This window comes from Oryx dammah, unplaced genomic scaffold, assembly GCF_014754425.2.
Source record: "Oryx dammah isolate SB20612 unplaced genomic scaffold, SCBI_Odam_1.1 HiC_scaffold_5, whole genome shotgun sequence".
NCBI lineage: Eukaryota > Metazoa > Chordata > Mammalia > Artiodactyla > Bovidae > Oryx > Oryx dammah.
In genome coordinates this window covers 9183033-9206098 of record NW_024070189.1, presented here as the reverse complement: position 1 = coordinate 9206098, position 23066 = coordinate 9183033, and the positions used below count along the sequence as shown (strand labels likewise).

At 36.2% G+C, this 23066-nt stretch overlaps 1 protein-coding gene across 1 annotated transcript in view; it reads right to left on the bottom strand.

Moving 5' to 3' along the window:
• The window catches only part of SLCO6A1 (solute carrier organic anion transporter family member 6A1), a 100763-nt gene that overhangs the window by 22684 nt on the left and 55013 nt on the right, over window positions 1–23066 (bottom strand). Inside the window, exon 9 of the mRNA XM_040239541.1 lies at window positions 4063–4216. Within this exon, the coding sequence (XP_040095475.1) occupies window positions 4063–4216 (154 nt within the window). The remainder of the gene's footprint in view (window positions 1–4062; window positions 4217–23066) is intronic.

Sequence of the window (23066 nt, the reverse complement as noted above, 5' to 3'; positions counted from 1 at the left end):
TGCAAAATGACAAGAATAATTGGCTTAAAACTAGAGAAATAAACATAAGTAGGCTACTACAAATAGTAGACCTGAAAACAAGAACTTTAAAACAGTTATAATTAATATTTTCCAGAAAATAGAAGGTAAATGGATAAAATATCTTAAGGAATGTACAATTTCCCCAGGGGTTTGGATTCTGCAAAAACACAGTGTTAGAACTGAAAAATACAATGAGTAAACTTACCACCTCAGTTAATGGGTTTAACAGAAGAGCAGACATTGCAGAAAACAGAATTAGCAACTGGAAGACAGGCCAATAGGAAACATCTAAACAGATAAAAGGAGATGGGAAATAGAGAAAGAAAGCAAAAAAAAAAAAGGATGGGACACAGTAGAAAAGTCTATTTGTAGTCTAGTGTTAGGCAGAATTCTAAAATGGCACCTAAGAATCCCACCCCTCTGTTTTATAAACCTGCATAATCCTTAGGTTGATGGAAACTGGTGAATTGTAATCCTCTTACTAAGTTTATGTTACATGGCATTGCTAAGAGGTGGTAATCCTCACCCAGTCAGATAGTGTATATAAGAAACTGGGCCTTTCCCGAACTCAGAGATTCAGAGCATGTGTCATAAGGGAGATTCCCTTGCTGGCTTTGAAGGTGGAAGGAGTCATGTAGCAAAGAAGGGGGGTGGCCTCTGAGACCTAAAATCGGCCCTTAGCAGAAGCTAACAAACAAAAGGAAGCTTCATTTTTTACAGTCCAAAGGAACTAAATTTGGCCCATAATCTGAGTGAGCTTGGAAGTAGGTTTTTTCCCCCAGAGCCTCCAGAAAGGAATATATTTCAGCCAATACCCTGATTTCAGTCTGTGAGACTCTGAGCAGAGGACTGAGCAATGCCATATCTGGACTTCTGATCCTGTCAGCTAATAAATGAGTATTATTTAAAGACACCAAGGCTGTAATAATGTGTTACACAGCAATATTAAGCTAATATACAGTGCTTCCCCCTCCAATAAAAGAGGAGAAAATGAGGGAGAAACAATTACCAAGAATTTTCCAACTGATAGACAAAAATCCAAAAACTAAAGGCGTTCTGTGAAACTCTAGCAAAATGATTATAATGAAAACCACATCCAAGCACATCACAGTAAAATTCTTGAAAATCAAAAATTAAAGAGAAAATTTTAAAAGCAGCTAAGCAGCCAGAGACATAAAGACGATATAATGGCATCTTCCAAATGTAGGGGTGGGGCAGGGAGCGGGGACAGATCGGTGCCAATATAGAATTCCATGCCAAATGAAAACAGTTTTTCTTTTCAGAAATGGAAGGTAAAATATGGTTCTTCAGGAAGAAAGAAAATAACCTCATATGAAAACATGAAAATGCAAGGAAATGGGCAAATATAAATGCATATTGACTGTACAAAACAACAACAAAAAGGGTGTGGTGTGTGCTGTGTCTGACTCTTTGTGACCCCATGGACTGTAGCCTGCCAGGCTCTTCTGTCCATGGAGGGGGTTGCCATTTCCTCCTCCAGGGGATCTTCCCAACCCAGGGATCGAACCCAGGTCTCCTGCATTGCAGGCAGATTCTTAACCATCTGAGTCACCAGGGAAGCCCATAATTTACACAGTTTATCAAAATTACATATGTCTGCAAGAATACTGGAATATGTCACCCAAGAATACTGGAGTGGGTCGCCTATCCCTTCTCCAGGGGATTTTCCCGACCCTTTGATGTGGGATTTCCGGCATTGCAGGTGAATTCTTCACCAGCTGAGCCACCAGGGAAGCCCCAAAAAAGGATATGTGTCTTTAAAAGTATATGAGGAAATAAAATAGATATGACAAAAGTAACACAAAGGAGGCAAATCAGTAAATGAAATCAAAATATTCTAGGGGTGTCTCAACTGGAAGAGACCCTAAGCCTGGCTTCTTGTAATCCTTAATACTTTGGACAATACTGACTTCCCTTCTCTATAAATAATTAGAATGAGGGTCCTGTTGAATGAGAGCAGTCTCTACAAGAAGCCCCCTGAAACTGCTATTTTATGATGAAAGCCATATCAGCTGCTGAAAAGAACTAGTCCCAGTGAAAAGATCATGAAGAAAAGCTAGAGATTTCTTTCATACCTATGTAAGGATATTTGAAGGTCTTTGATAGCATGGATAATAGCAATGCATGTGGGTCTCAAAGAGGCAAAACACTTGGAATATTATCAACATGAATAGCAGATATCTGTTTTCGGTTTGGGTATAGCTGTGATTTTTCTACAGAAAACTAGAAATCTTCAGGGGTGTAGTGTTTCCTCCGATTCACCTTGTAAATTTTTGCATAAATCTAACTGAAGAGCACTCAATTCTAACACAGTTGGCCCTGATCATACTTTGAATATGAACATTTAATCAGAATTATTTCAAAGCTGACATATTTTCATTGAAAAAAAAATTTCCAAAAGGAATTCCTTTAACACAATTTAGACACAATAGTCTTTTTATATGTGGTATTTCTCTTACTTAATTTTCATTTTGTTAAAATTATGTTTATTGGTATCAATTCTTTCCCACTTGAAGTTAATGTATGTTTTATCCATTAATTGGCTTCATCTGTATCAAATGGTACTAATAATAACATCTACTATGGTCAGTTTTCCTTCACAGACTTTATTGCTTTTCAAACTAATTGTTTGTCTTGGGTAATTTGTAACATCTAATTTTTGGTCAAAAATATTTCATTCTTTTTATTTTTATTCGGCATCATATGTCATCACAGAGCACCAGCCTGGGCTCCCTGTGTTATGCAGCAGCTTCCCGCCAGCTATCTATCTTACAGATCATAGTGTATTATGTCAATATCATGATATTAAAAAAAAATGTTATCACACAGTTTGAGTCACTATTTTGTGAATTACTTCATTATTCCTTAAGAATTAATTATTCCTTAGGCAAATTAAATATAAAGATTTTTATGAAATAGAAACAAATCCCTAAAAGGGATTCCCCAGAAAAAGAAAGAGAGGTTAGAGCATTTCAGTGAGTGGAATTTTTGGCTCTTGAATATCCCATGGCATCAAAACAAATACTGTGGTTACAATGTGAACACTTAAAAAATCATTTATTTTCCATAAGTTAATAAATTGTTGAAGATGAGTAACATATAGGAGTCCATTATGCTTTTCTACTACATTTAAAGGTTTCCATAGTAACCTATTTTGAATGATTTAAAATATTTTAAATATATTTTAAAATATATAAGTCATTTAAAATATGTAACAGTTTTTAGAAAATATAATATTTATAAATAACCATCCTAAATTTAAAAAATTTAAAGAATCATTTTAAACATTTAAGAAAAAAAATTTTTAAGGGTATATAATCTTTTCAATATAAATATTCAATAAAAACTGAAGATATATTGTTAAATCATAGGCCAGAGAAAATACGACTATGATGAACTAAAGTTGGTCAGGTATGGTATTATCTTGTAATAAAATTATCTGTAACAGCAAAAAAGAATATTGCGGTGTAGATACTAACAAATAAAGTACTAATAAAGTACTTTATTGCCCACTTGGGAAGATGGTATAATGTCCATATGTGAGGAAACTGCTCTTTGTTTTTCTCTTCCCCTCACAAAGACTAGACAAAGAGAGAGGAGAGAGACACTGAATAAAATATGGATCCCAAAGTCATTCCGGGGCTTCCCTGGTGGCTCAGATGGTAAAGAATCTGTCTACAATGCAGGAGACCCGGGTCCCATCCCTGGGTTGGGAAGATCCCCTGGAGAAGGGAATCTTGAGTATTCTTGTCTGGAGTATCCTATGGACAGAGGAGCCGAGCAGACTACAGTCCATGGTGTCACAGAGTCGGACTCCACTGAGTGACTAACACTTTCACTTCACTTATGGTTCTCCATAAGTCCTATGAATTGTGACCAATAAATCCACAATTTAAGAAAAATTTAAGGAAAGGGAAAATAAGGAGAAAAAAGGATTTTGTAGAGAACAAGAGTAAAATGTAAACATCCATAAGATGCACTTCTTAATGGAGAGAAAGAAGCATAATAGAAGATAATAACCTTGCTAGCCTTTAATGTTTTAGACTGTGTACAACCTGCAAAGCAAGGAGAAAAATATGCAATATCGTCTCTTCCACATGTAGCAGAATAAAATGCAGATGAGCATTTACAATGAGAATTGCAAGGAGCTGTCAGGTTTCCCAACTGCCCTGTTCTGTAAAAAAAAAAAATAAGAGATTGAATGTAATTATAATACTATTGTATTATACATATTAACACACACATCGAGATATCAGTGAAATCAATAAAATATGATTATTAATTTTAACAGATTTAGGTATAACTGATATACAATAAACTGTACATATACTAGGTATACAATTCACATACACTTGTGAAATCCTCACTGCAATCATGTTAAAGAACATGATCATTACCTGCAATGGTTCCCTCATGCTCCTTTGTATTAATAATGCCTCCACCCCATGGCATCTGCTGATCTACTTTCTGACACTATTCATTACTTTCAATTTCAAAGCATTTTATGAAATGGAATCATACAGTATGTGCCCTTTCTTTGTCTGACTTCTTTCATGAAGTTGGTCTTTACATGGTCTTTGTATGGTCTCTTGAGTAACATCAAGGACTAGAATTTTTGGATCATATGGTAGGTGTTCATTTAACTTTTTAAGAAAATGTCAACTAGTTTTCCAAAGTGATTGTGTTATTTCATATTCTCAGAAACAGTGTATAAGATTTCAACTGTTTCTTATATTTCTTGCCAACACTTGGAAGAGTCTTTTTAATTTTAGACATTCTAACAAAGATATAGTTTGAGAGTCCCTTGGACTGCCGGGAGATCCATCCATCCTAAAGGAAATCAGTGCTGAATATTCATTTTAAGGACTGATGCTGAAGCTGAAACTCTACTTTGGGCACCTGATGCGAAGAACTGATTCAGTTGAAAAGCCCCTGATGCTGGGAAAGATTGAAGGCAGGAGGAGAAGGGAACAACAGAGGATGAGATGGTTGGAGGGCATCACCGACTCAGTGGACATGGGTTTGGGTGAACTCCAGGAGTTGGTGATGGACAGGGAGGCCTGGCGTGCTACAGTTTATGCGGTCACAAAGAGTCAGACACGAATGAGTAACTGAACTGAACTGAATATGAGTTTCCCCAATGACTGATCCTAGACATCTTTCCATGCACATATTTTCCATCTATATTTATTATTTGGTTAAATATCTGTTCAAATCTTCTCCCCATTTTGGGCTCCAAAATCACTGCAGATGGTGACTGCAGCCATGAAATTAAAAGACACTTACTCCTTGGAAGAAAAGTTATGACCAACCTAGACAGCATATTCAAAAGCAGAGACATTACTTTGCTGACTAAGGTCCATCTAGTCAAGGCTATGGTTTTTCCAGTGGTCATGTATGGATGTGAGAGTTGGACTGTGAAGAAGGCTGAGCACCGAAGAATTGATGCTTTTGAAATGTGGTGTTGGAGAGGACTCTTGAGAGTGCCTTGGACTGCAAGGAGATCCAACCAGTCCATTCTGAAAGAGATCAGCCCTGGGATTTCTTTGGAAGGAATGATGCTGAAGCTGAAACTCCAGTACTTTGGCCACCTCATGAGAAGAGTTGACTCATTGGAAAAGACTCTGATGCTGGGAGGGATTGGGGGCAGGAGGAGAAGGGGACGACCGAGGATGAGATGGCTGGATGGCATCACCGACTCAATGGACATGAGTCTGAGTGAACTCCGGGAGTTGGTGATGGACAGGCAGGCCTGGCGTGCTGCAATTCATGGGGTCGCAAAGAGTCGGACATGACTGAGCGACTGAACTGAACTGAACTATTATTAAGCATTGAGAGTTGTTAATATTATCAAGAGATCAAGTTCTTTGTTAAACATATAATTTTCAAATATCTTCTCATAGTCTATGGTCTGTCTCTGCATTATTTTAATGGACTCTTTCAAAGAGCATGTGTTTTTTATTTTAATTAAGTCCAATTTATCAATATGTTTCTTTATGGATTGCATATTTGGTGTCATATCTAAGAAATCTTTGCTGAACACAAGTTCACATAAATTTTTTCTCATATCCCTGGAATTGTACATTTTACATCTACAATCCATTTAAAATTAACTATTAGCATTGTATAATATACAGATCAAAGTTTATTTGTTTAAATATAGATATCTAAGTGTTCCATAAACTGCATATGCACTCTATCATAAATCAATTATCTATATATGTATTTGTGTACTTTTGGACTTTATTCTGTTCCACTGACTTATTTGTCTATATTACACCAATACTACTTTCTTGATTATTGTGGCTTTATAATGTCTTGAAATCAAATAGTGTTAGTCCTCCATCTTTGTTCTTTAGAATTGTTTGTGGTTTTTCTAGGTCCTTTGTGTAACCATATGAATTTAAATGTCATTTTTCCAATATTTAAAGAAGGAAGCTCACTAGGATTTTGGTTGTGATTACATCAAATAGACACATTAATTTTTGTATTAACATCTGAAGATTAACATCTTAAAGATATTGAGTCTTTTATTCCACCAACATTGGATATCTCTTCATTTTAAAATTTAGGTCTTTAATATCTCTCAGCATGTTTTACAGTAATCATTGTATAGAGTTTTTATATTTTATATCATATTTATCTTTAAATTTTTCTTTTTCTTGCTACTATCGCTAATGGTATTGTTGTTTAATATCAATTTCAAGTTGTTTGTAGGTAGTGTATTAAATACCAAAGATTTTTGAATACTGATCTTTTCTTCTACAGAATTTTTTCTTGCTTAATAGTATTGTTAATGTTATTTTTTAAGCTTTTCTAGTTTTATTGAGATATAATTTACACTTTATAAACTTAAGGTGTACAGCATAATTATTAGACTTACACATGCCATGAAATGATTACCACAATAAGTTTAGTGAGCATATATCATCAACATAAAATTAAATAAAGAAAAAAAATTTCCTTGTAATGAAAACTCTTAGAATTTACTCTAACAACTTTCATCTATAATATGGGGCAGTATTAATTGCATTTGTCTAGTGTCCATTACATCCCTAGTACTCATATATAAATGGTAGTTTGTACATTTCCACTGCCTTCGTTCAGTTTCTGCTCCCTTAAACCCCTGCCTTAGTAACAAATTTGATCTATTTTTCTATGAGTTAGTTGATTGGTTGGTTGGTTTTTGAAGTATAATTGGTCTACAACACTATTAGTTCCTATTACACAGCATGGTGATGTGGTTTTCTATACATTTCAAATTTACCATCACACTAAGTCTAGTTACAGTACATCACCACACAAAGATATTACACAGTCATTGACTATAATGCCCACACTGCACATTTCATATCCGTGACTCACTTATTTTGCAACTAAAAGTTTGTACCTCCTAAACTTCCTCACCTATTTAATTCCTCCCCTCAACTCCCTTCTTTCTGGCAAGCAATTGTTTGTTCTCTGTGTTTATTTCTGTTGTGTGATGTTTGTTCATTCATTTTTTAAATAGATTCCACACATAAGTGAAATCATACAGTATTTGTCTTTGACATATTTAACTTATATTTAAATACCCTCTATTTCCATCTTCGTTGTTACAAATGGCAAGATTTCATTATTATTTATGACTAATATTCCACTGCTTGTGTGTTACATCCTTTTTTATACATTCATCTATTCATAGGCACTTGGGTTGTTTCTATACCTTGGCTATTGTAAATAATGCTGTAATAATTACTAAGGTGCATATATCTTTTCTAATTAGTGCTTTTCTTCTCTTCAGCTAAATACCCAGGAGTAGAAACTAAACTTGTATGTATGCTTTGTATATTTTGGATATAAATCCCTTATCAGATATATCCTTTGCAAATATCTTCTCCCATTCAGTACACAGCCTTCATCTTTTGCTGATGCTTTCTTTTACCAAACAAAAGATTTTTAGTTTGACGTAGTCCCATTTGTTTATATTTTATGTGTTTTCTTTGCCTGAGGAATTCATCCAAAACTATCACTAAGACTGAAGTCAAAGAGTGTACTGCCTGTTTTCTTCCAGTACTTTTGTGATCTCAGGTCTTACATTTAAGTCTTCACTCCATCTTGAATTTATCTTTGTTTGTGGTATGAGAGAGTAGACCAGTTTGATTCTTTTGCATGTAGCTGTCCAGTTTTCCCAATACCATTTGTTGAAGAAGATGTCTTTTCCCCATTGTATATACCTTCATTGTTGTAGCTTAATTGTCCATATAAGATTGGTTTTATTTCCACTGATTTATGTGTCTGTTTTTTGCCTGTGCTATACGTTTTGATGACTATAGCTCTGTAGTATAGTCTGAAATCAGGGGAGCATGATTTCTTCTTTCATGAGATTATTTTGGCTGCTTAGGGTCTTTTGTTTCCTTACAAATTTTAGCATTAGTTGTTCTAGGTCTCTGAAAAATGTCATTGATATTTTTAGGGATTGCACTGAATCTGAAGTTCTCATTGGGTAGTATGGTCATTTTAACAATATTAATTATTTCACTCATTAACATGGTCTATCTTTCCGTCTGTGTGTGTCATCTTCTATTTCATTCGTCATTGTCCATTATAGTCTTCTGAGTACAAGTCCTTTACCTTCTTAGATTTACTTCTAGGTATTCTGTTCTTGTAATGCATTTAAAATGGGATCGTTTTCTTTTCCTTTTAATTTTTAAAAATGTGTTTGTTTTTGGGTGTGCTGGGTCTTCATCGCTGTGTGCAGGCTTTCTCTAGTTGCAGTGAGTGTGGGTTACTCTTCACTGCAATGTGCGGGCTTCTCATTTCAGTGGCTTCTTTCGCTGCAGAGCACGGTCTCTGAGCCTCAGTAACTGCAGCTTGTGGGCTCTCAGCGCACAGGCTTGGTAGTTGTGGTCACAGCCTAATTGCCTCACAGCATGTGGGATTTTCCCAGACGAGGGATCAAACCAGTATCCCCTGTATTGCAAGGTGGATTCTTAATGACCGTACCACCTGGGAAGCTGGAGATTGTTTTCTAAATTTCTGATAGTATGGTGTTAGTGTATAGAAATGCAACAGATTTTTATGTATTAAATTTATATCTTGCAACATTACCAAATTCAGTGATGAGCTCTAATAGTTTTTATATCCTGTTTTGAATCCTTTCCAGCCTCTCTATATATTTTTGTTAGAGTATTTAGAACATTGACATTTAAAGAAATTGTTACTAGGTATGTACTTTACTGTCATTTTGTTCATTTTGGGGGGTTTGTTTCTGTGGGTCTTTTTTGTTCCTTTCTCTTCTGCTCTCATCCCTTGTGATTTGATGACTATTTTTTTGCGTTATGTTTGGATTCCTTTCTTGTGTGAATGTCTGTGTAACTAAGAGATTTTTGATTTTCAGTTACCATAAGGTAGGTACACACACAGAGAGACACACACATCATTATTTTGTTATTTGTCTCAAGTTCAAACACATTTTAATAACCCTACATTTTTTCTCCACCCGTTTCCTGTTTTTTACCTAGATTACATCTTTTTGTGTACCCCTTAACTATTTATTGCAGATATAATTTTATTAGTTTTGTCTTTTAGTCTTTCTATTAATTTATATGTGGTTGATTTACTATCTTCCCTTCATATTGCTGTCACAAATGAGTTTTTTCCTTTTGTAATTTTCATGTTTCTAGTAAGGGCCTTTTCTTTTTCAGTTAGAGAAGTCCTTTTAATATTTTTTATAAAACTAGTTTCGTGGTGCTCCAAATGCAGAGTTCCAAAGAATAGCAAGAAGAGATAAGAAAGCCTTGCTCAGTGATCAATGCAAAGAAATAGAGGAAAATAACAGACTGGGAAAGACTAGAGATCTCTTCAAGAAAATTAGAGACACCAAGGGAACATTTCATGCAAAGATGGACTCGATAAAGGACAGAAATGGTATGGACCTAACAGAAGCAGAAGATATTAAGAAGAGGTGGCAAAAATACACAGAAGAACTGTACAAAAAAGACCTTCACGACCCAGATAATCATGATGATGTGATCACTAATCTAGAGCCAGACATCTTGGAATGTGAAGTCAAGTGGGCCTTAGAAAGCATCACTACGAACAAAGCTAGTGGAGGTGATGGAATTCCAGTGGAGCTGTTTCAAATCCTGAACGATGATGCTGTGAAAGTGCTGCACTCAATATGCCAGCAAATTTGGAAAACTCATCAGTGGCCACAGGCCTGGAAAATGTCAGTTTTCATTCCAATCCCAAAGAAAGGCAATGCCAAAGAATGCTCAAACTACCACACAACTGCACTCATCTCACATGCTAGTAAAGTAATGCTCAAAATTCTCCAAGCCAGGCTTCAGCAATACGTGAACTGTGAAATCCCTGATGTTCAAGCTGGTTTTAGAAAAGGCAGAGGAACCAGAGATCAAATTGCCAACATCCACTGGATCATGGAAAAAGCAAGAGAGTTCCAGAAACACATCTATTTCTGCTTTATTGATTATGCCAAAGCCTTTGACTGTGTGGATCACAATAAACTGTGGAAAATTCTGAGAGAGATGGGAATACCAGACCACCTGACCTGCCTCTTGAGAAATCTGTGTGCAGGTCAGGAAGCAACAGTTAGGACTGGACATGGAACAACAGACTGGTTCCAAATAGGAAAAGGAGTACATCAAGGCTGTATATTGACACCCTGCTTATTTAAGTTATATGCAGAGTACATCATGAGACACACTGGACTGGAAGAAACACAAGCTGGAATCAAGATTGCCGGGAGAAATATCAATAACCTCACATATGCAGATGACACCACCCTTATGGCAGAAAGTGAAGAGGAACTAAAAAGCCTCTTGATGAAAGTGAAAGAGGAGAGTGAAAAAGTTGGCCTAAAGCTCAACATTCAGAAAACGAAGATCATGGCATCCGGTCCCATCACTTCATGGGAAATAGATGGGGAAACAGTGGAAACGGTGTCAGACTTTATTTTGGGGGGCTCCAGAATCACTGCAGATGGTGACTGCAGCCATGAAATTAAAAGATGCTTACTCCTTGGAAGAAAAGTTATGACCAACCTAGATACCATATTCAAAAGCAGAGACATTAGTTTGTCAACAAACGTCCGTCTAGTCAAGGATATGGTTTTTCCAGTGGTCATGTATGGATATGAGAGTTGGACTGTGAAGAAGGCTGAGCGCTGAAGAATTGCTCCTTTTGAACTGTGGTGTTGGAGAAGACTCTTGAGAGTCCCTTGGACTGCAAAGAGATCCAACCAGTCCATTCTGAAGGAGATCAACCCTGGGATTTCTTTGGAAGGAATGATGCTAAAGCTGAAACTCCAGTACTCTGGCCACCTCATGAGAAGAGTTGACTCATTGGAAAAGACTCTGATGCTGGGAGGGATTGGGGACAGGAGGAGAAGGGGACGACCGAGGATGAGATGGCTGGATGGCATCACGGACTCGATGGACGTGAGTCTGAGTGAACTCCAGGAGATGGTGATGAACAGGGAGGCCTGGCGTGCTGCGATCCATGAGGTCGCAAAGAGTCAGACACGACTGAGCGACTGAACTGAACTGAACTGAATTCTTTTAGCTTTCGCTTATCTAATTTTTTATCTCTCCATCATATCTGAATGAAAGCCCTGTTTGGTATAGTATTAGGTTTTTTCCCTTTCATTACTTTAAATACATTAAGCCACTCCCTTCTGGCCTAGAGTTTCTGTTTAAAAGTCAATTGATAGCCTCATGGGAGTTAATAATACTATTTTTAATATTGATTTCTACAGTTGTAGCTAGCATATATAAATGACATAGATTCTTGTAGATTGATTATTATCTTACAAACTTGCTAAGCTCATTTTATTATAGTGTTTTTTGGATTTTCTACATAGGCAATGGTGTTGACAACAGAGTTTTCCTTCTCATGCTTTTTGTTTTTTTTTTCATTACATTATTGCAGTGGTTAGAACTTTTATTTGGATTTTTTAATTGTCTTCTACTTGAATTTTTATCATATGGATTACTGGTATAATAACTGTGTTAACATTCTTCTCTGATAATCTTAACATATACATCAGTTATGGGTCTGTAATTTTGCTAATCATTATGGGTTGTATTTTTCTGCTGATTTGAATTTCTTTTAATTTTTCAAGGGTTATTAGGTCTTGTAAATTTCACCATTTTGGAAACTAGATATTTTTGTATTTTTATAAATAAGCTTTGTTCTGGAATGCAGCTAATTTATAGGTAAATACTTTGCCTTTTTGAGCTCTTGCTTCCAAGATTTGTTAGAGCCAAAGTAGTGCTCAGTTTAGAGCTAATTATAACCCATTACTGAGGCAAGATCCTTCTGTATTCTATACGCTCTGTGATTTTGGAAGTTTCCCAGTCTAACTGGTCAGAACAGGTACTAACCCCAGCAGTGTGTGTGTGATGGGTTCTGCTTGCTTTAATTTTTTTTTCCTTTGTAGCCTTAGACTCAGCTACTTTACTCACATATATGCTAGTTAGTACTCTGCTTCATACTTCATCCTTTATAGATACGCTGTGTCTTCTGGTATACTATCCTCTGAACTCTAGCTGCACTGATTTTTTCTGGACTCTCAGCTTAATTGCTTCAACTCAGGGAGTTTGACAGAATCTTTATGGTTCCCCCTTCCTGTACCATGACCTCAAAACCCTCTTAAGGCAGTAAGCTGGAGGAATTATAAGGCTCACCGTAAATGTTTCCTACCTCTCATGTATCACTGTCTTTCACTGACCGAGTCCTCTGTCATGTAAACCACTGTTTCAATTTTTATCAAAATTTTGGTTGGCTTTTGTAGTAGGGGAAATGTGTTATTCCATCTTGGCTGAAAGTGGAAATCCAGAACAATTGCTAAATATAAATTTATAAGGAAATCAAAGGATCTTAATTTACATTATTAGTAATTTGAAAAAGTAGCTATATTTAAAATCATTTTTAAGACTATCATTTTTTTATTTATAAACTATATATTTGAACCAATATAGGCAGCATGAAGTAATTCTGGGTAAAATGCATGAATTTATTGAGAGTATGTCCAAGAGTTCATAGAAATAAGTAAGAAGCCTCAAAAAGTAGATTCTAAACCCATCGAGAACCCAAAAAAGGCAAGCAAAAGTACATTATAGGACCAATCTTAGCGAGATGTCCCCATGCCTCCACCCCTGGGATCTGATGCACTGCAGTATCTGGTTTTACACTGGGTGCTGCAGGTAATCTCTGGCTGACCGTGGGCTTTTTTCTTACTTTCTCAAAAGTCAAAATCTTGAGGGAGCAGTCCAATCAGATGAGCCTAACTCATACACCTGCTGATGAGAAGACTAGTATGTATCTCCTTTTGGTTCATCTAGGGGGCTTTCCTGATAGCTCAGTTGGTAGAGAATCTGCCTGCAATGCAAGAGAGCCCAGTTTGATTCCTGGGTCAGGAAGATTCACTGAAGAAGGGATAGATGAGGCAAGGCCCTGACCGACATGTACACTGAATGAGCCCCAAACAGGAGAGAGGATGAATATTAGGCACCAGGAAGGTATAGTTTTTGTGTAAATTTGTAATATATATTGTTTCATTTAACTTGCTGATGTTTCGTTGATGCTATTGCATCTAAGTTTATGAGAGATATTGTTCTGTGTGATCCATTTTTTTTTTTTTTACTGTCTTTGGCTTTGCTATCAGAACAATACCAGCCTCATCAATCAAGTTAGGAAGTACTCTTTCCTTTTATACTTTCTAGAAGATACTGTGTAGAATCACTGTTAATTCCTTAAATATTTGGTAGAATTCTCCAGTGAAATCATCTGGGCTAAAATATGTTTTAGGGGTACTTTGTAAATGGTGAATTCAATTTGTTTAATAGTTCCTTCTATAACTATTCAAATTATCTAGTTCATTTTGGGGGATTTTTTTTTTTTCCGTTTTCAAGAATTAGTCCATATTACCTGTCAAATTTATATGTGTGGAGTTACTTTTGGTAGGCCCTTATTATTCTTTAAGTATCTATGAAGATAGTTATTGCCTATTTTATTCCTCATAATGGTAAATTGTATGTTTTCTGCTTTTTTTCTTTGTTAATCTTGCTAGTGATGTGTCAATTTTATTGATCTTTAAAAGAATAAGGTGTTTTTTTTGTTGGACTGATTTCTACTTGTATTATTATTTGCTTCCTTCTGCTTCTTTTGATTTTATTTTGCTCTTAAATTCTTGGGTAGGACCTTAGATTATTGAGATATTTCCTATTTTTTATTGTACGCATTTAGTACTATAAATTTCCCTCTCAATACTGGTTTAATTTGGTCCCACAATTGCAGTATGTGGTATTTTCATTTTCATTCAGGTAAATGTATTTTCTGTTAATTTCTCTTCAGACTTCTTTGATCTGTTGGTTCTTAGAAGTGTGTTATGCAGTTTCCAAGTGTTTAGAGATTGTCTCATTATTGTTGTTTGATGATAGTTTGATTCTGCTGTGGTAGAGTGCTCTGTATGGTTTCAGTTCTTTTATACTATAAAGGTCTTATAACCCAAAATATGGCCTATTTTGGTACATATTCCATTTGCATTCAAAGAGAATAGGTATTCTGCTTCTGTTGACCAGACTGTTCCATAAGCATAAATTAGTTTAAGCTGACTAACTGTGCTATTCAGTACTTTTTATCTCCCTTGAGAGAGTAGTAATAAAGTTTTCCAGTATATTTTTGGATTTATCTTTTTTCTTTCAGTTTTACTAGCTTCTTCCTCTTAGATTTTGAGTCTCTGTTGTTAACTGCACATTTAAGTAGAATTGTTTGCTCTTTGTAAATTGACCATTTTATAATTTTACAATGTTTCTTTATCCCAGTTTCTTTATCAATGTTTCTTTATTCTTGATTCTAAAGCCTGATGTTAATATATTTATTTTAGATTTCTTTGGTTTAGTGTTTGTATGTCATGATTTTTTCATCTTTTAACTTTCAATATATATGTCATTATTTATTATAGATTTCATTTAGACTGAGTTTAGCTTCAGTTCAGTTCAGTTGCTCAGTCGTGTCTGACTCTTTGCGACCCCGTGAATCGCAGCACACCAGGCTTCCCTGTCCATCACCATCTCCCGGAGTTCACTCAGACTCACGTCCATCGAGACCGTGATGCCATCCAGCCATCTCATCCTCGGTCGTCCCCTTCTCCTCCTGTCCCCAATCCCTCCCAGCATCAGAGTTTCTTCCAATGAGTCAACTCTTCTCATGAGGTGGCCAAAGTACTGGAGTTTCAGCTTTAGCATCATTCCTTCCAAAGAAATCCCAGGGTTGATCTCCTTCAGAATGGACTGGTTGGATCTCCTTGCAGTCCAAGGGACTCTCAAGAGTCTTCTCCAACACCACAGTTCAAAAGGAGCAATTCTTCAGCGCTCAGCCTTCTTCACAGTCCAACTCTCACATCCATACATGACCACTGGAAAAACCATAGCCTTGACTAGATGGACCTTAGTCGGCAAAGTAATGTCTCTGCTTTTGAATATGGTATCTAGGTTGGTCATAACTTTTCTTCCAAGGAGTAAGCATCTTTTAATTTCATGGCTGCAGTCACCATCTGCAATGCTTTTGGAGCCCACAAAAATAAAGTCTGACACCGTTTCCACAATTTCCCCATCTATTTCCCATGAAGTGATGGGACCGGATGCCATGATCTTCGTTTTCTGAATGTTGAGCTTTAAACCAACTATTTCGCTCTCCTCTTTCACTTTCATCAAGAGGCTTTTTAGCTCCTCTTCACTTTCTGCCATAAGGGTGGTGTCATCTGCATATGTGAGGTTATTGATATTTCTCCCAGCAATCTTGATTCCAGTCCAGCGTTTCTCATGATGTACTCTGCATATAAGTTAAATAAGCAGGGTGACAATATACAGCCACAGCCTTGACGTACTCCTTTTCCTATTTGGAACCAGTCTGTTGTTCCATGTCCAGTTCTAACTGTTGCTTCCTGACCTGCATACAGATTTCTCAAGAGGCAGGTCAGGTGGTCTGGTATTCCCATCTCTCTCAGAATTTTCCACAGTTTATTGTGATCCACACAGTCAAAGGCTTTGGCATAATCAATAAAGCAGAAATAGATGTTTTTCTGGAACTCTCTTGCTTTTTTCATGATTCAGCAGATGTTGGCAATTTGATCTCTGGTTCCTCTGCCTTTTCTAAAACCAGCTTGAACATCAGCGAGTTCACGGTTCACGTATTGCTGAAGCCTGGCTTAGGTTTACTTTTTTAAAGAATCTGACAATCACTGCCTTTAAATAGATAGGTTTAGATTAGGGATCAATGAATACATTCTATAAGGAGCCAGACAGTAAATATTTAGGCTTCACAAGACTTGTGCTGTCTGTTGTACATTCTCAGGTATCTGGGAGCCGACTGTGATCTTCCCAGAGACTGGGAAAGACATCAGACACCACCTTTGACTTCTCACTCTAGCCCGGTACAAATGGCCAGTCTCCCTGGAAGGAGCAAGTACACATATTTCCCATCCCAGCTTTTCTGACTGCTGCCCAAGGAAGGGACAGGTCCCGGGATCACTTGGCTGAGATAGCCAATGGGCCTTGTGTTCACAGGACTGTAAACAAAAAAGCAGTTATTAATAGGCACAAGAACACCCCTCCTGCAGCGATAAACTCAAGCTTAGCACAGAGGGAGCAGGCAGAAAAAGCCTATCTCCCAGTTTCTCTCTAAAAGCAACCTAACTACATATTTTCTCCTCCACTGCCTAAGGATCCAGCTTCCCATCTGCCTGATCTATGTGCCAGCTGCCATCCTCTCCATTGGGCCACTGACACATCTCAGCCATCCTTAACTACGGGGGGTGACTACAGACAAAGAAGGACATCTGGGCAATCACAAAGATCTGATGAATGACCAAGAACTCAGGGTTGGTTAAGCGATAAGGCTATTTAGTCAGTATAATTATAGATGAGGTTACTGTTATAGTTATAGAGCTATGGGCTTCCCTCATATCTCAGTCGGTAAAGAATCTGCCTCCAGTGCAGGAGACCAACATTCGGTTCCTGAGTCGGGAAGATCCCCTGGAGAAGGAAATGGCAATCCACTCCAGTATTCTTGCCTGGAAAATCCCATGGACAGAGGAGCCTGGTAGGCTACAGTCCATGAGGTATCACAAGAGTCAGACACTACTTAGTGACTAAACCACCACTGGTATAGATAAGGTTCATCTAGTTATTATAGTCATTAAAATATAACTACAATAATTTGTTTATAGATATACAAGGTAAAAGGTACAAATTTTGACATCAAAAACATACATAAAATGTTGGGGGAAGGTAAAAGTGTAGAGCTTTATTATGCATTCAAGGTTAGGTTGTTATCAGCTTAAAAAGACTGTCATAAATATGCTTTCTATAAGCCTCATGGTAACCACAAAACAAAAACCTATAGAAAATGCACAAAAGAAAGAGAGAAAAGAGTCTAAGCACTAAATAAAATCACCAAATTACAAAGGAAGAGTAAGAAACAAGAAGAAACACAGGAACTACAAAACAGCCAGAAAACAATTAACAGAATTGCAGTAATTAACAAAGTTGCAGTAAGTACATACCTATCAACAAACACTTTAAATGTAAATAGACTAATTCCCCAATTAAAAGACATGAGGTATCTGAATGGATTAAAAAAAAAAAAGCCCCATATTTATGCTGCATACTAGAGACTCACTTCAGAATAAGGACATACACAGACCGAAACTGAAGTGATGGAAAATTATATTACATACAAATGGAAACCAAAATAAAACTGGGATAGCTGTACTTATATCAGACAAAAAAGACTTTAAGACAAAGACTGCAAGAAGAAGACAAAAAGGTCATTTTACAATAAAAAGGGATCAAGCCAACAAGGAAATATAACACTTGTAAATATTTATGCACCCAACACAGGAACACCTAAACACATAAAGCAAATATTAATAGACCTAAAGGGAGAAACAGATGGCAATACAATAATACTAGAAGACTTTGACATTCTACTTTCAGCAATGGATAAAACATTCAGACAGAAAATCAATAAGGAAACACTGAAATTAAGCCATAGGTTTGAAATACAAGACTCACCAGACATTTACAGGACATTCCATGCAATAGTAACAGAATACATATATTTCTCAAGTGCACATAAAAATTCTCCATATGTTATGTCACAAGTCTTCACAAATTTAAGAAGATTGGGGATTATATCATGCATCTTTTCCAACTACAATTGTATGAAACTAGAAATCATTTACAAGAAGAGGACTGGAAAATTCACAAATATGTGAAGATTAAACAACATACCACTAAACAACCAACTGGTCATAGAATAAATCAAAAGAGAAAATTTTAAATACCCTGAAATAAAATTGAAAGCATACCAAAGCCAATGGGACAAAGCAAAAGTATGAAGGTTCTTTAAAAAACTAAAAGCAGAACTACCACAAGATCCAGCAATTACACTCCTGGGTATACATCCAAAGAAAATGAAAACACTAATTCGAAAAGATATTAATACATACACCCCAATAAATGTTGGGTTAGATGGCATCACTGACTCGATGGACGTGAGTCTGAGTGAACTCCGGGAGTTGGTGATGGACAGGGAGGCCTGGCATGCTGCGATTCACGGGGTCGCAAAGAGTCGGACACGACTGAACAACTGAACTGAACTGAATAAATGTTGATAGCATTATTTACAGTTGCCAAGATATGGAAGCAACCTAAGTGTCCATCAAAGGATGAATGGATAAAGAAGATGTGGTATTTGTATACAATGAAATATTACTTCTCAGTTATAAAAAAGAATGAAATTCTGCCATTTGCAACAACATGGGTGAACCTAGAGGGTAATATGCTTTGTGAAATAAGTCAAACAGAGAACAACAAGTAACTCTATGTTATCACTTACATGTGAACTCTAAAAATAAAGAAAGCTGAGTGCCAAAGAATTGATGCTTTTGAACTGTGGTGTTGGAGAAGACTCTTGAGAGTCCCTTGGATTGCAAGGAGATCCAATCAGTCCATCCTAAAGGAAATCAGTCCTGGCTGTTCATTGGAAGGACTGATGTTGAAGCTGAAACTCCAATGTTTTGGCCACCTGATGCAAAGAGCTGATTCACTGGGAAAGACCCTGATGCTGGGAAAGATTGAAGGCTGGAGGAGAAGGGGACAACAGAGGATGAGATGGTTGGATGGCATCACTGATTCAATGGACATGAGTTTGGGTAAACTCCGGGAGTTGGTGATGGACAGGGAGGCCTGGGTGTGCTGCAGTTCCTGGGGTCACAAAGAGTCAGACACAACTGAGAGACTGAACTGAACTGTACTGAAAAAATAAAATGAATAAATGTATGTAACAAAACAGAGAGACTCAAAGATACAGAGAACAAACTACTGGTTACCAGCAAGGATAAGGAAGGAGGGAGGGGCCAGATAGAGTACAAAATTGAAAGATACAAACTGCCATGCATAAAAAAGCAATAAGGATATATTGTACAGCACAGGGAAATAAGCTATTATTTTATAATAACCTTAAAAGGATTATAATCTATAAAAATATTGAATCACTCTTTTGTACCCATGAAACTAATATAATATTGCAAATCAACTAGTTTTCAGTAAAAAAAAGCAGTTCTAAGAAATTCATATCAATAAAACCTTAGACGAAGAGAAAAGAATGATCTCAAATAAACAATCTAACTTTATACTTCAAGAAACTAGAAAAAGAATAAACTAATAAGTCCAAAACTGGTACAATAAAGAAAATAAATATCAGAACAGAAATAAATGATTAATAGAAAAGACCAAAAGAAAAGATTAATAAAACTGAGTTTTTAAAAAAAATAAAGATAAATAAAATAGAATAACTTACAGCTAGACTTGCAAGAGAAAAAAAGGAATGAAATAGATGTAATTATAAATGAAAGTAGAGACATTACAGCTGATGCATTACAAATATAAAGGTCATAAGAGACTACTGTGAAGAATTATACAACAAAAATTTGTTCCTTCTGGTTTTCATCTTCCCTGTTTTTTTGCTTTCTCTGGTTTTTGGTATGAGATTTCATTTTCTCTTATCTGTTAGCATAGCATTTATATTGATTTTTTTAAATGTTTTAATGGTTTTTTCCTGGAATTCCCAATATACATTTACAAGTTATTTAAGTTTACTTTCAAATAACATTATAACACTTCATTGGTATTACAAGTACTTTATAAAAATGTATCCCCAATTCCTCCCCCGCCTTTTATAAGACTACTGTCATTTATTTCACTATCCATAAATTATAATCACTGAATACCTTAATACCATGATTATTTTGAAGAATTACCTATCATAACAATTAAAATAATAAAAATAAAAGAACATAGTCTACCAACATTTATATTCACCTATAGTGCTCTTCATTTTACATGGATTTATTAATACATCTAATAAATCATATCATTTTTTCTGAAGAAATTCTTTACACATTTCTTACAAAGCAGGTTTACCAGTGACAATTCCCTTATATTTTGTTTAAGAGTATCTGGGAATATTTCTCCTTCACTTTTGAAAGATAGTTTCATTGTATATACCATTCAAGGTTCACTTTTTTTCAATCCTTTACATATTTCACTCCATTCTTTTCTTGTTTGCAAGGTTATAAGTAAAGTTTTATTTCCTCTGGCTTTTTTTCAAGATTGTTTTTGATTCTGCAGGTTGAATGTGATATGCCTACATGTAGATTTTTTTGTAATATTAATCAATTCTGGTGTTCCTGAGCTTCCCAAATGTATGGTTTGGTGTCTGTCATTAACTATGGAAAATTCTCAGCCATTACTACTGCACCTATTTCTTCTGTTCTTTTGTCTCCTTCTTCTCTTTCTGGCATTTCCATTATACTTGTGTTACATCTTTGTAGTTGCTTCATTGTTCTTGGATATTCCGTTTCCGTTTTCTTTTTTCATTCTTTTTTCTCTTTGCTTTTCAGTTTGAAAAGTTTCCACTGATGTGTCTTCAAAGTCGTTAATAGTTTCTTCAGTTCCATCCAGTTTACTGATGAATCAATGAAAGGAACTCTTCATGTTATAGAGCTGTTTTGGCTTTCTAGAATTTACTTTTGATATTTTTCTTAGAGTATCCATTTCTCTACTTGCATTATCTAGATTTTCTTTATGTTGTCCACTTTTTCCATTAGAACCCGTAGAGTATTAATCATAGTTACTTTATGTTCCCAGTTTGATAATTCCAAAATCTCATTTCTTTTAGAGCCAACAACAAATGTTATTAATTATCCTTAACCTGAAACTATCTTTCATCTTCTTTCTTGAAGAATATTTTTACCGGATAATAAATTATGTGTTGAAAGTTCTTTTCTGTCAGGACTCTTAAGACATTGTTCTACTATCTTTTGAACCTGTGGCTTCTGATGAGAAATTCACAGTCATTGTCTCACTGTACCTATAATTACTATTTTAACATTCTCACTTGATAATGTCAATATCTGGATCCCCTATAAGTCTATTCTATAATCTGTTCTGTCTCATGGTTTTGTGCCTGTCTGGTATTTTTTTTTAATGCAAGACCGTTGTCTACAACACTTTACAGCTTTGTATGATATTACCTTTCTTTCAGAGTGTCAAGTCTTTCTGCTGCTACAGTGCTGGCTGACCAAATTAATCCAATTAGAGAAAAACTAACTCCTGGCTGGTTATAGTACTATAGGGAGCCCCTCACTCCTAGATCTTAACCTTACAGAGGTATCAGTTAAGAACATGGTGGTTACCATGGTTCCTTTCCAACAGCACATTCTAAAATTGAACTCTTATCTATAGAGCATCACAAGACCAGTGAAAATTTTCTTTGCTTTTTATATTATTTTTACTTTATCTTGGCCTTTTAGCTTCACTGCTCAGTAAATGTGCTGAGTGAAACCCCAAAAGAGCGTTATCTTATTTGTTTCCATCTCTTCTTACTGATGTCGTGTCCCACTCCAGGGCCTAATTTTTGTCACTTTAGGCTCAAAGTTCTGTCAAAAATTTGTGCCAGATTTTGGTCAGCTTACTATTAGGTTGGTGCAAAAGTAATTGTGGTTAAACATTGTTGAACTTTGCCCTTTGATATTGGAATACATTTTTAACTAAATGTGGTTATGTTATACAACATTTTAATGTACATCTCTCATTTTACATCTTTTGCTAATGAATTACTACTTGCTATTTATTGTATATGTACTTTAGACCATGGAAATGATGTTAGACAAAAAACAAATTTGAAGCAATTTTCTTACTCGAGTTCGAAGTGGGTCATAAAACAGCAGAGACAACTCACAACATCAGCAATGCATGTGGCCGAGGAGCTGCTAAAGAAGGTACAGTGCAGTGGTGGTAAAGGAAGTCCTGCAGACGAGGCAAGAGCCTTGAAGATGAGGAGGGCAGCGGCCGGCCGTTGGAAGTTGACAATGACCAGCTGAGAGGATCACTACCTACGAAGTTGCCTAAGAATTCGTCGACCAGTCTATGGTCGTTTGGCATTTGAAGCAAACTGGAAAGGTAGAAAGGCTCAATAAATGGGTGCTCACGAACTGACAGCAAATCAAAAATATTGTCATTCTGAAGTGTCATCTTCTCTTATTTTATGCAACAACAAACCATTTCTCAACTGGATTTGATGTGCAATGAAAAGTGCATTTTATATGACAACCAGCGATGACCAGCTCAGTGGCTGGACCTAGATAAAGCTCCAAAACACTTCCCAAAGCCAAACTTGCACCATAAAAAAAAGATCATGGTCCCTGTCTGGTAGTCTGCTGCTGGTCTGATCTACTATAGCTTTCTGAATCCCAGCGAAACCATTTTACCTGAAAAGTATGTTCAGCAAATTGATGAGATAGGCTGAAAACTGCAACATCTGCCATTGGCACTGGTCAGCAGAAAGGACCCAATTCTCCATGACAATGCCTGACAGTACTTTGCACAACCAATGATTCAAATTTGAATGAATTGGGCTATGAAGTTTTGCCTCATCTGCCATATTCACCTGTC